We start from the raw sequence: 14,740 nt of genomic DNA, 5'->3' as shown, positions 1-14,740 counted from the left end.
ACCAGGCCAGATGATAAATATGCCTGGCATGTGTGGGTGGTGAGTGGTGCCGTGGATGGGATGAAGACAATGAAGTTGTGTGTGAGAGTGAATGGTAATGTCCTTTGAACTGACAGTAAATGAAGCCTCTGTGAATGTGTGATGGGCTTGTGCGTATGTGAGTTGAGAGTGATGAGAAAAGTGGCTTACCCTGGTGGAACAGACGAAATTGTTCCTCCTTTTTTGGGAATGAATGGCTGTCCTCTTTTGTTGGGCATTGGCACTAACCACTGCTGCCAACGCCTTCCATGCTGGATTGGTGATGTTGCTGCCCTTCCTGAGGCCATAGAGGACATCATGGCGGGCCCCCATCGTGTCCAAAAGGTGCACAAGGGACACATCATTAAACCAGGGCACTGCAGTTTTCTTGCCTTTTGGGCCATGTCTTCTTTGCAGCAGTCCTGTGTGGAAACACTGCGAGGTGTTTGTGTAGCTGCAGTTTAAATATGGTGCCTGGCATGATGTAGTGGTAAGGTGATGGCATGACAGGTGAATAAAAGCCCGCCCGCCATCAAAACGGCATGTTTCCCAGGAATGCGTTGTTAATGAGGCGGGATTGGGATGATATGGAGTGAAAAGCCGCCATTGCGGCCAGCGGGTAAAACGTCCTTTTTCCAGCCAACTACCGCACTTAATGCAAATCTGGGATGATTCTGTCCTTAGAATTAATGCTGAAATCTGTACTCTGTTAAAAGCAATAGAGACCGTGGAAACAGTGCAAAGAGGATGTTGCATATCATCTGTCAGAACAAAATGACAAACCCTCCCATCATGCAGGTTGTTCTGAATGGAAAGCAAGGAGGTTGTGAATGAAAAGACCTGAATTACTGCAGGAGTTCGCAGAGGAGATAACTCGATGTTAAGGTTAGGTTAGTTATGACAACTGAGTGACTGATGAATGGACATTCTAGCCCTGATTTGCATGCCTCCGTCCATGTTGGGGATATTTAAAAATGGCAGGCAGGAGGCTGTTCCGGGATTCCTGTCCCCATTCCCATTGGGTGGTATTTTGATGATCCTGAGACAAAGCTGCAGGTAGTGAGCCCAGAAGCAACAATCCCACCCTTGCCTACTCCATGGGGTGGGAGTAGTGGGCATTTTAGACCTCTGCTATTTCAATGGAATTGGACCCATTTTGTTAGAAAATGTGGCTCACAGCACCCCAGAGGTGTTGTGAAACATAGGGGAGACCTAATCAGGAGACAGTAATCTTTTGACAGGTAAGTTCAAAAGATGTTGACAACTTCACATATCATAACATAATGGTTTATGACAAGTGGAATATGTTTTTAATATAGTGATTAATGATAGAGCTTTGTTTAGTAAAGCTAAGTGACAGTTAAATTAACCAGCTTTGTGAAAGTGTTCAGATGAATTTGAATGCTTTATCTAATGGAAAAAGTGCTCTCTGCATTCAAGAGTGTTTAGATTAATAATATGGATGATATGAGGGGACATGGGGTTATGGAGGGGAAATGGGGGTGAATGTGGGATGGGTGAGGGGTAAAGGCTAAAATGCCGAACACTCATTTACAAACTGGGCCGATATCCCAGTGAGCAGAGGCAGGCCTCCTAACCTGCCCTCCTTGGCACCCGCCCACCTCCGGTCCTGCCTTGGACCTGTTTTGGGAGACACCAACCTTGACTCCAGCCTGTCCCCATCTCCCCACCATGAAAATAGCATGGGTGGGCACTGAAACATTGCTGGGCAGGAGACAGGATTGTAATGTTGGAAAACGGGGCAACTTGCAACTCCTGCCTAGGATGAAAATCCCAGCTTCTGTGTTTGAGTAGTAGTACAGCTAACATTAGAATTGTTATAATGTGTTTGTAGCAGCGCTCAAGCATAATATTACCATTGCTTCAGCTCTGACTTAGTGATGCATTATGACAAATGGGAGAAAATATAATTCTACTCGTGTGATTTATTAAAGTGCATTCACAAAATTTAAAGCAAGCATATTCTTGCTGAAATATAAAAATAAAGAAAGTTTTGCTTTGATTGTTCCAATGTTTCTTGTACTACTGCAGCTCTGGAAATGTAGTGATGTGTGGTAGCAGCTGAAAGATATTTTGAGAATATTTCACAAAACATTTGTTTTAGATTAAATATTCAGCTTCAACATCAACAACATAGTACTTATAAAGCACCAGCTTCTGGTAAACTAAGTATTTCTTATCAATGTTATAAATCCCTAAATGTAGGAGTGCTGATATCTACATCTGTTTTATTTCAGGTATTGCTAATGCGATGAATGTGAATATTTAATGAAATCCTTTTTATTTTCATGCTCACTCTCTATCTGTACTCCGGCAGCTGATGCGTATTATAATTTTTGCTACCTCATTAATTGCTCCATTGTTACAGAACCCTATTTATGTGAATGCTGGTGGCCTATATGAAACCCCTATAGACTGTCTGACTGAATGCAGATGCACATTTGCAGTAATGTCATCTTCTGCATTTCTTTTGCTCAAGGAGATGCTTAAATTAGCACAGAATTATAAATGATCCTATTAAAAATTGGTTTTCTGCCATTGTTCTTTGAATTTGAGAACAAAAATTTAGTGTTATCAATTCTTTGAGTTAATGCTTTCTTATATAATGCCATTAAAATATCCCAAGATGCTGTGCAGAAGTGTTATCGAACAAAACACAGCCACATAAGGAGAGACTAGGTCAAATAACCAAAAGATTGGTAAAAGAGCTGGTTTTGAGGAGTTTTTTAAAGGAGGGTAGTGACAGAAAAAGATATAGAGAGGGAATTGCAGGGCTTAGGGCTTTGGCAGCTAAATGCCAAGGGCAGCAGATGCCTGAGGACACCACCATCTGCAAATTTTCCTCCAAGCCACACATTATATCTTGAATTGGAACTATCACACTGTTCCTTCACTGTCACTGGATCAAAATCCTGGAACTCCCTTCCTAACAGCACCATTGCTGTACCTGCACCACATGGACTTCAGCGGTTCAAGAAGTGGCTCACCATCACCTTCTTAAGGGCAACTAGAGACAAGCATCAAATGTTGGTCTTGCCAGCGATGCCCATGAAAGAATAGAAAGAGGGCCAATAATGGAACAACTAATATAGCAGATGAGCAAGAGGCCAGATTTGGATGGTTGAAGAAATCCCAGAGAGTTTTCGGGCTGGAGGAAGTTACAAAGGGTGGGGGTCATCTTTTGTGCAATTTTAAAACAATGATGTGAATTACGAAATTTAAATATTGTCAGAGTAGGAGACAACATATGTCCCTGAGCACAGGAAGGATAGGTGTGTGCTAAGAAATGGGCAACAGAGTTTTGTAGGAATTCAAGTTCATGATGGGTGGAAGATGGGAGGCCCAGCCAGGAGGGTATTAGAATAGTTAAGCCTAGAGGTAATAAAGGCATGGATGAAAGTTTCAGCAGAAGATGAGCTGAGTTGTGGCAGAGTCAGGCGATGCCATAGATGTGTAAATAGGCAGTTCTGGTGATGGAGCAGATATGTGGTTAGAATCTCATCTCGTGATCAGATATGGCACTAAGGTTGAAATGGTCTGGTTCAGTCTTTTACAATTTCCAGGGAAAGAGATGGAATTGGAGAATCAGGAACAGAATTTATGGTGGGGACCAAAAATAATGGCTTTAGTCGTCCCAATATACCGTTGGAGGCCACTTCTGCTCATCCATCATTGGGTGACAGACAAGCAGTGTGGAAAATTAGAAACAATGGACAAATTGAGAGAGCTGGTGTGGAAGTAGGGCTGGGTGTCATCAGCATATATATGGAACCAGGGGTGTTTTGAAATGATGCTTCCTAGGGTAGGATTGCAGTAGGAGGGTACATTACCAAGATAGATTTTTTGGGTCTCCAGAGGTAATGGTACAGGAAAAGGAACCATTGAAAGTGATTCTCTGGCAACAACTGGATAGATAAGAATAGATACAGGCGAGAGCAGGATGACAGTGGACCATATCAAAGGCTGCTTACAGGTTGAGAAGAATATGGCGGGCTAGTTTACTTATTTAGGATGTCACTTGTGGCTCTGACAAGAGCTGTTTCGGTACTGTGGCAGGAGCAGAAGCATATCTGGAGTAATTCTAACATGGATTTCCAGGAAAGATGGGCATAGATTTCAGATTTAGTTCTACTCTGTCTCTTTGAAACAAAGAGGGATGAATGCTTAGTCTAACCTTATAATTTTCAAGTCACTTAGTCCATTTACAAATTACTCCATAAAATCCAAAAAGTTCCCTGCATTAGCCTCTGTTTGAAAGTTGGGTACTGATTAGTACTATACCCATGTTGTGTTTTTTTTTCTTTTTGTTTTTTTCTTTTTTTTTTGTTTGATCATCAAGCATTTTATTAGCCATGAATTTTCTGTTTTAATCCACAATTTCTGTGAAGATGAGAATTCAGTGGGCTGGGACTGAACACCATTTAACAAGCAGAATCTGCAACAACAATGCAAGCCTTCTACAAATAACTTGACAGAAATCATTCACTCGTTAACATGCCATTTGCTGACTTCTCCCTCAAAATAGAAAGAAACAAAAATGCGCATTAAAAAGAAATTTGTGAGCTAATTAACTTCTGGCTCTGAAGTTCCCACTACATTTCTTCTGGCGGAGAAGCCACCACTGCTCAATCATTCAGGCCTGTGTTTAAAATGTCGGATCTGGCCTCAATGGCATCATCACAGGATGATCTGCATAATTAAAGAAGCCCTCACCTTGGAGTGTACTTGCTGCCTCAATTTAAAATTGAAGTTTGTTGGATTGGGGATGAAGAGCGTGTAAATTCTGTGTTCCATTTTAAATATCTTCTCTACTCTCCCACGCTCACCTCAACCTGATTTCTGCCAAGTTGGGGAAATTGAAATTGGCAGTATATAGTGACACCACCATTACTGGCCAGGACCCTTTCAGTCACACCTGGAGACCATACTGCTACTAGAGACTGGGATTTATCTTAGTATAAAATTTGTTTCACGTAACAATCTTCCATGCACTGCATCCTGCTAGAGGAGTCATCCTGTTTTTATCAGTTGTTGTAGTTTAGATCATGAGTTCTGCTTGTTGCGTAAATAGACTTGGTTTGTTTTCCTGTGAAATAGACTTGTTTTCCTGTGAAATAGACTATTATAAGTTTCACCACACCTCCGCCTCATTGGTGACACAGTGGTGCCTGATGCCATTAGACTTGTTTAATATTGATGCCTTATCATCTGGCCACATAGTAACAAATGGTTACCTGGCTGTGATACCATATAATTTCTCACATTTTGGGGACAGAATCCACTTTGAATGAGTCTATTTAGAAAAGGAGAAAATTGGAAGGGCTGGGAAAACCTTTCCCGACCTTCAATTACTTTGGCTTTGATGCTTATGGTCCATGTTGCTGTCATATTTACTTGTTTTTGTTCTTGTTTAGAAATTTGGTGCATTAGTACATTGATAAAACAAATACGTTTAACATTGTTGAATAATGGAAACAATAACTGGCTTTGCTTTTTTTCAGTGTCCAGACCAGTGGACCACAGCCTATGCTCAGAACCAATACCAGTTACTTCACAGCTTTGCACCGTTGCCTGTCCTACTGACTGCCTGGTTTCGGCCTGGTCTGCATGGAGACCTTGCATCCCTGAGAACTGCCAGGACCCTCACAGGAATAAAGGTTTCAGTACTTACTTTCATTTTAAATTGCATCTTTGGAGTGGTACACTCCTGACTTTTTAAGTGATTAAAATTTTACCTTTAACTTCATTAATATTTAGAAATCTCACTCATAGTTTCAAATTTATGCCCATATTAAGTTCCATGTTATGAACAGTCAAAAGTTAACTACTTCCAGTAAGGATGAAATGCACCAGCTGTCATCAGATTATAAGATGTAATAAGTCATTAATAACATTTATAATGGCATATTAATAACAAACATTTTACTTCAAATTTTATGATTTAAAAACTTCACAAGTTACACTAAAATTCAGGTTTTCTCTGTAATTTTCTGATTGATTCTAAAAAAAGCTTTTCATCCCTTCTTTAGCAGAGTTGCATTTCTGCCTAGTTATTCCATTTAACACCTGCCATGTTCTATGAATGATGCGCATGTTAACCAGCAGTAATTCAAAAGGAATTTTTACAATTTCACAATAATTATCAGCAACCAACAGACCATAGCAACAATTAGAAAATGAAACTAAATATTTAATTGAATCTGGGGGATTTGTTATGTTCTTGCTTGGATAGATGACTGGGTGCCAACTATATGAACTGTATTCAGGAAATGCAATTCAAATGATTTTGTTTATGGTATAAATGTTGGCTTGATCTGCAGAATGTTAAAGATGCTAATGAATCAATAGCATTTTAGTTCAAAGTTGAGAGGTACATTGTACCATTGGTCTTTTACTTTTGAAATCTATTCCAGGCAGATACAATAAAAATATTCTCTTTCAGCTGGCTTTAAGAATCTTATGAAAAATGGGCTTGAACAGAACAGTTATAATGCAGCTCTTTTAGGCCTCGACACAAAACTGTCCAGAATTCTAACCAAATGGTCAACCTCAGGCACATACAAAGGATGATGTGTCAGGTTACGCTGTGCCAAAACGAATGACCAAAAGGTATCAAAAAAGAAAGATAGGTGGAAGGAAAGATTAGAACAAAACTGGAATAAAGTGAAGAATCAAAGAAATATGGTGGCATATTTACTGAAGCAAAAAGACTGCTTAAACGATTGAGAATTCTTTGCTTTAATTTTGCTTAGCAGCCTTCGCAAAATGCAAAGGCCCATGGTGCAGGATGCTACCAAATTTTCAAAAAAGAATGGAAGAAATGCGGTAAATCATAATAGATTGATTAGGTGGTATCAACTTTGGGCTTTCAAAACCTGCAGATCGTGGGAGGAATATACCATTGGGGAAAATAATGGGTTATGCCATTGTGAAATCAGGAGAAAATGTGAGTCAGAACAGGGGCCTATACACTGTGTCTCAAGTTGAACACAGGAGGAGGATGAATGCATCGGGTCTCATATGCTGACATGTTGCACACTGGCCTGCCGTGCAGCCATAAAGCACTGCAGGGCTGTTAATGAGTTGCACCCTCCACCTTCCCAGAGACACACACCTCAGTCTCCAGTGGACTTGTGCCAAGGTCTTCCAACAAAACAGGGCAAATTAGTCAGCAGAAAGCCTCCACCCCTGCTGCAGATGGAGCCCCTAGAATAAGTGTTAGGGAATGAGGGATTTAATACGGTAGGAGTTCACATGTGATTGCATGGGTGCACTGTAAATGTTAATGTTCTTACGATTTTGTAAACAGACCACAATTGCACTTTAATGAGGTCTGATGTGGTTTAATTGCGATTTGTAGTCATATGCTCCCCCCTCCCACTTCAGGCTGAGTCTATGTCCCTCAGAACAATGCATGTGCAGGGAGCCAAGGATCTTTGTCAGGGGCCTTGCGAGCTGTGTGCAAGAAGCCTCAGGCGCACATTGTGCAATTGCCCTTCACGCACTCATCTATTGAAACACCTTAGCATTGTCGGTACCATGTGCTGGGGTTCTCCTTCATTTGTCCAGTTGAGCTGACCTGCTGCCCCGCTCACCCCTGATGATTGAACCCCATGCAGCATCTCATGATCTTCGCCTCAAGGCTCTAGATAGTTGCAAGTGGCCATGGTGTGTGTGGCTTGTCAAGTGGAGTCCAACACCTCCCAACCTCCCGCCTGTGACCCACACCCTCCCCCTCCATAACCATTGACTCTCCTAGTGTGACCTTAAACCTCCACACAGTCACCCTACAACCCTCCCCCATCACCCTCTGTCCTGTGCAGGTGAATGCCCTCGGCCCCTACCTTCCCAAAGAGCCCAGCCCGTGACAGTAGATATTCCCCCCTCTCATCCTGCCAAATGCCAAACCCCAGAATCCGGTTTTACTCCTGTGTCCCCTCCAACAATCCTCAGCATCCCTTTGCCCGTCATTTTAGGACCCTCACCTTCCCATCCTACCGGCTCCCACTGCCTCCTTTAATCCTTACTATCCCTTGCAATCAACAATTCCCTCAGTATGCCCGCCGTGGACTCATCAGTTGACATCAAGGACTCCTCCCTCTGAATCCCATTTCCTCTCTTCCCCCAATGCCCATTTACACCTGCACACCCCCCAAGCCTGTTTCCACCTGCACCACCATCCCCCCCTCTGTCCCACTGCCCGCATTCCTCCATGGCTCTTCTCACCCTCCCGCTCCACAAACTACCTCACCCATTCCATGACCCCCACAGCAACACTCTCTTTCCCCTACCACCCCCTAATCACCCTGCTCCCCTCTATGCTTCCACACCTGCCCCACCTCTTCATTCCTCTCTTCCCCATCTAATCCTCCCCCCGCAGCACAGACCATCACTGCCCAACAGTGCCTCTTGCAGCCGACCACATCCAACATGAAGATCCACATCCTGGGAGCTCCTGCAGTGTGAAGATCCATATCCTGGAAGCTCCAACATTGTGAAGATCCACATCCTGGAAGCTCCTGCAGTTTGAAGATCCACATCCTGGAAGCTCCTGCAGTGTGAAAATCCACTTGGTAGATGCTCCACCCACCCACTGCTGCACATGGTGTTCCAGGGTCCACAGTTACTGGAGGCTTCCACCTTCTGATCTTCACAAGCTGCCCCAGGCCTTCTTCTGGGTGAGTCCTAACATGTTCACGCCACATTGGTCCAGATGTGTTCTGGACCGGGGTGATATCTTGCTGGCGGCGCTGATAGTTGACACAGTTGGGAGGGGAGGGTATTCCCATCAGGGCTTCATCTGCATCCCATTAATGGCTTCAGTCCTCTGGTGGGAATGGCGACCTGCTATGATGGGTGGGAGTGCACATTCCTGCTGTCATTTCACACCAACGGGAAACCAATTTTTCAGCTTCTGCCTCATTGTCACCCCTCCCGCTATCAGACCCGCTGCTGTTAGCACTGGAAAATCCCAGCCAACAAAGATTGGAACCCCAGAAACAAGAAGGGGTAATATTTATGCTAAGTTTGGAATATGCATTATGCAGTCAGTTCCAGAACTGGTTACCACCACTACGTCCAGAGCAATCGAGGCAACTCCAAGGTTTGGCTAAATTCAACCCCGTGAGACTTAGGATGGAAATGTGCCGATGTAGCCTTATTCCTTACATGGTTTGGTTGCTCAATGGAGTGCACACATGATGAAATCTATATGTACTTCATTGCCTGTAAAGTAGGAATGGTGTATATAAGTTTAATATAATTTTAATTCAGTATTTCTTCTTAGAATATCCTTTCCCAAGTTCCCTTTTCCCTGCTGAATTTGTTTGTCTGTTTTTGTTATTACAATTGTCACATGTTTTCCCTGTTTTTAACTTGCTGACTTAGTCTATATCTGAATATTATGAGTTTTTTGATGTAAGTTACAATGGAAGTCAGCCTTTTGTTTCCTGAATGAAATACTATGATTTTTCTTGAGATTAGAGCTGATGGAGGAAAGTGAGCCAAAGTGGCCAGCTTTCTCTTTTGAAGATCTAGGATCTACACCATCAGGATGGAAAGGAGAACTTAAGAAGTTACAAAAGGCAGCTTTGGCAAGTCAGCAGAAGGAGTTATTGCTAGAGGGGCAGGAAGCCAGCACTCGATTCTTCTTTTCAATTAAGTTTTCTGTCAGAACATTTAACAGTATGTTTGCAGAAATTAAAACAGTGGTAATCTTGCCTATAGTTATTCAGCTTACTGTTCTCACCATTCTTGAATTAAGTGTAACATTGACTATTCTCCAGCCCAACATCCTAATTTTCATAATTAAGTAGAAGCCTCAGCTGTGTCCTCTTTGACTTATTTTGCCTTGGCCAATTCTGTTAGATTTTTCAGAGCTTTTTTCTTTCCTACAGTTTTCACTGTCAATTGTTCCACTTCCTTCTAATTTCTGCCGTCATTTATAAAACTGGTATCAAAATAATTAATAAGTCCACAGTATCTTCATCCTCCACAATTAGCTTCCCTCCTTCATCTCTCTTCTTCCTAGAAAAGAAAGGCTGAGGAGTGATCTAACAGAGATCTTAAAAGTTATGAAAGGGTTTGATAGAATAGATATAGGGAAGATGTTTCCATTTGTCGGGGTCCAAAACTATGGATCAAAATATAAATAACCACTAACATCAAATAAGGAACTCAGGAGAAACTCCTTTATCTGGAGAGTGGTTCAAATGTGAAAAATACCACCATATGGAATAGTTGAGGCCAATAGCATTGATACATTTAAGGAGTTGCTCAATAAGTACAGGTGGGAGAAAGGAATAGAAGGCTATTCCGATAAAATTCAATGAAATAGAGTGAGAGGAGGTTTGTTGAAGCATAAACACTGGCCTGTTCTGTGCTGTAAATTCTTCCTAACCTTTGAATCATTCCACTCAGCCTCTAAGTATTCTTTACTTTTTATATTATTATAAAGCCCTTAATGTTTCCATTTATAATATATGCTTGTATTTTTTCTTATTCACTTTTAATTCTACTGACATCCCTTTTCACCTTCCTATTGCACTTTATTCCTCTTTATCATCCTTATTATTGTTAGATCTAACTTTATCAGATGCTGTGCTTTAAGTTTTGGTTTAGTTCTAATTTTGGAAAATTTACTGCAGTGTACTGCCCATACTTACTAAATCTTGACTCAAATAGTACATTTTTCCCCAAACTGGGGCCAGAATAGTTTACCTTCCTCAGTTATTTTTATATAAGATTTGTATGATTATAAATTGGTGCAATAGGTTCTCGCTCCAACTCCTTGTGTATTGGAGTGGCAGGAGATAATTTGGCATCTGTGACTCATGAGTAATTTGTCTCATTGTGGCCATTAAGGGTGGCTCAAGCAGTGGCAAGAGGTCAGGGCTGCTCTTGCTGACTGCCAATTGACCACTTACAGAGGAGAATCGGTGGAGAATTGCCCTGTTGAATGGTGAGAGGCAAAGTTAGTTGCAGAAACTATGTTGAAATCTTTAAAATTTAATGGTCACATGTGAGCTAAGTAGTGGGATGAAGAGAGTAAATTTATTCCTGAACCTTAAACGAATCGCATTGCCTGAGTGATATAAAGGACAGTTAAAGAGCTAAAGCGGTTTTGCTGTTCGTGAAAATTTATAACTTCACTGCTGTGTACTGCATAGGCCACAAAGTGTTCTGCTAGCAATTGGTAATTTTGAAACGTGGGCAGAATTTTCCAGGCCCCGCACTGGCGGGAGTGATGGCAGCCAGGGGTGGAGACAATAAAGCAGGAGCTGAAAGTTTGGTTTCCTGCTGGCGTAAAATGAAAGTAGGATTATCTGCTCCCGCCCACCATGGCGGGTCGCAATTCCCACCAGAGGCCGGTGGGAAACTGATTTGCATCAGGGATGCAGATGAAGGCCCGATCGGAATCGCCCTCTCCGCTCAATTGTCCATGCCGTTGGCAGGAAATCATGCCGGTCCAGCCTGCCCTGCCACGTGATATGTCAGGAAACCACCTGACTGCCTAATTAATGGGCCCGGGGCCGTGGGATACGGTACAAATTCCCAGCGGCCTCTGCCGTGGGAAACACTCCCTGTCCCTGTTCCTGCCCCCGCCATGGGACTTAGTCCCAGAATGAACAATTCTGCCCATAATCTTAATCACTCACACTCTGAAGATTTTGAAATAATGAGACTTTTATGATCTTTGAGTGAAAAAATTTCCCGCTGCATTCCACCCCTTTTCCTGGTTTGTGGTTTATTCAGCTTCAGATTGTTTCTGACGATGGTTGTATATTTTTATGTGCCATAGCACAGACGGTAAAAAGGGCTAAATAAATTGAACACCATTCTATTGGTACTGCATGAGAAGTAGCGTTTAAATTTTTAAAACTTGCTGCGCATGAATTACAGGTCTAAATTCAGCATGGAGATTCTAATTTTATCATTTGTGGGTTACTTAATGCCAATTGCCATGAGTAATGGATTCTTTTAGGCTACACATGAAGCTGAACTTGTTATCATCGTGCTCATTGAAGCAAACTCTAGCCAGATTGTTCATGCACCTTGAGCTGCAAATAGCAAACAGAAGCGGTGATGCACCCAGAAAGAATGGGAAGAAGTGTCAATTTATAAAGGCCCTCATGAATTGGAAGCTACACCAATGTACAACTGAATTCTATGTTTATGCTGCGATTTCTCTTAGCAAAGGTTCAGACAGCTGTCAAGTTGCCATATCAACATATTTACTAAAAATGACATCTAAAAAAAAATACATATCATATTCTAGATCTCAGAAATCCAAAGTGAATACAATGTTCCTTTTGGAGAATTATATTGACAATTTTTTAGGAAAATAATTTACTTAGTGCACTGTGAATTTGTGACATTTTTATAATGCCACAAGCATTTGTGAAACCCAGAATCCAAGGTGAAGGTACAACCACCAAAGTTGAATAAAGTTAAAGGCAAAATAAATGGTGGGTACTTGATGGAAAATGCAAATTGAGATTCAATCATGTTGTTGGGCTCCTTAATTTATTCATGGGATGTTTGTGTCACTGGCATAGCCAGCATTTATTGCCCATCTCTAATAGCCCTTGAGAAGTTGGTAGTGAGCCACTACAATACTGTTAGGGAGGGAGCTCCAGGATTTTGACCTAGTGATAGTGAGGGTGTTCGAGGCTGGGTGGTCAGTCCAGTTTTATTCTTATTCAACTTTTTCATAGCAATTTGATACAGCTGAGTGCTTGCTAGGCCATTTCACAGGGCAGTTAAGCATGTATTGTAACTGTGCAGACAGCACCTTGCTCTGCGGCCATCTCACTGAGTAAAACCTCACAGAATTGACATGATTGAAAAAGTATTTAAGGTGGTATTTATCTGCAGGCGCTCAGACCAGTAGAATCTGTGTGCTATGTGATCAGCAGATTTCCAAGGCAGTTCTGAGCTGGAAGGTTGCTTCTTTCCGTTTTTTTTTGCTTTTAGTCACCCTGATTAAGCACTTACTGCTTACCACGGGTGCTATGTTCACTTTATTTCTTCGGGTGGATGACCAGTTAGAGAAAGGGGAGCATCAGCAGCAATCGTAGCAATCAAGATGAGCAGCACATAGGCCTGTTGGAAAAACAGCAGGTGAGTGGGGCTGCTTGCAGAAAGCCTTACCCAGATGACAGGCTCAGTTGGTTAAGAGTTAGTTTCCTGGACAACCCTGAGGAGCTCTCCTTCAGAAGCTGATTGCTGATCTATGTAGGACTTGCTGGAGCACTGGGCTGTGCTTTGCCTGTGGCTGTCAATGTCATAGTCACCCTTAAAATATTTACCTTGGCCTCCTTCCAGGATGTTAAAGGTGAAATCATCCACATCTCCCAGTCTGCAGTAACCAGCTGCATCAGACTAGTCACCCATGTTGCCAGAGCAAATCAGTACATTACCTTCCCAATGTATACCAACAGCTGGAATGAGAAAGGTCTGGGATAGGTAGCAGTAGCTGGCTTCTTTCATGTCCAGACCTGATAGAAGCTATCAAAACACCAGAAGACAAGCCTGGGCTTTTCTGGACAGTAAAGGCTTCGACTCTGTTGTTGTACAATTGGTGTATGATCACTGTAGAAGAATAATGCAAGTGCTTGTCAGTTTCGCTGACAATTGCCATGACACCTTCAACTGTGACAGCCATCCATTCCCCTCCTCCATTTTTTCCCCAATCCAGGAACATCAGAGAATGACTGCTGGGGATAAGGGAGACCCCCTTCCCCACCACAAACATGGCTGATGACGCCCCTCAACAGCTCCACCATGCCCGAGCCATACCAATGCAATGAGAGTCATAGTTCATCAGGAACATAGTGGTGCATATCACTGACACCTTGAAGCAAAGGTTTAGGCGCTCGATTGTTTTGGGTTCTCCCTACAATATGATCCAAGGTGCAGTAAGCCGCATCATTGTGGTTTGCACAACCTGACAATGCGAAAAGGATTGGAGCTGGAGAAAGCACAGTAGTTAGATGGGGCATCGTCAGATGAAGAAGACTGGGATGAAGATTAGGAAGAAATAAGGAGGTGCACTACAATGCAATGCAACAGTTTTCCCCTGGCCTATCTGGCTGCAATTCATTCCTTCTTTTAGTGATAAAACCACATCTGCATTTAAAGTCCTCATTACCCCTTCACCACTTCTTTGATTCTTTATTAAAAACCATTGAAACCATTCACCCAACTGTGACATTCTGAAAATGCAGACTGCAATGAAATGAAATTATGGATCAAGGTCCCAAATGTGACATATGTTATTCTTTTAATTCAGCATGCAATATTCTATTGAGTTCTTCCACAACCAAATAATCAACCCTTAGTGCCTATTTTAAAAGGTTACGCACTTATGCTGCTACCTTGTCATATTGCTTTCCTTGTCTTATTTTATTTCCATAATTCTGTTTGCAGGTTAGCCACTTCTGCAGTCCGTTTATGTGAAGTGTACATTTATTTCTAAAGTATATGTGTGATCTGAAATGTGAAGACTTTACTGTCGATATTGATGCTTGTGTAAATTAGCCAGAAGAATGTTTATGGCTGCAGCATTGGACAAGGATTTTCAGCTGGCTTTTTGGTGGAGCACCTATTCACCACTATTGCCTGCTTCACAGCTCTTGTATCATCTGTTTTCTTGTGTAAATAATAGACAGTGAATTGTTAATCAATAATCGTTAATCAA

The 14,740-nt window shown here is 42.1% G+C and overlaps 1 protein-coding gene across 1 annotated transcript in view; it reads left to right on the top strand.

The window, feature by feature from the left end:
- Positions 1 to 14,740, top strand: part of thsd7ba (thrombospondin, type I, domain containing 7Ba) — a 676,798-nt gene that overhangs the window by 88,684 nt on the left and 573,374 nt on the right. Inside the window, exon 5 of the mRNA XM_041200229.1 lies at positions 5,541 to 5,696. Coding sequence (XP_041056163.1) covers positions 5,541 to 5,696 — 156 coding nt within the window. The remainder of the gene's footprint in view (positions 1 to 5,540; positions 5,697 to 14,740) is intronic.

The sequence above is a fragment of the Carcharodon carcharias genome, chromosome 12 (genome assembly GCF_017639515.1).
Source record: "Carcharodon carcharias isolate sCarCar2 chromosome 12, sCarCar2.pri, whole genome shotgun sequence".
Lineage (NCBI taxonomy): Eukaryota > Metazoa > Chordata > Chondrichthyes > Lamniformes > Lamnidae > Carcharodon > Carcharodon carcharias.
This window is presented reverse-complemented; position numbering and strand designations above follow the sequence as displayed.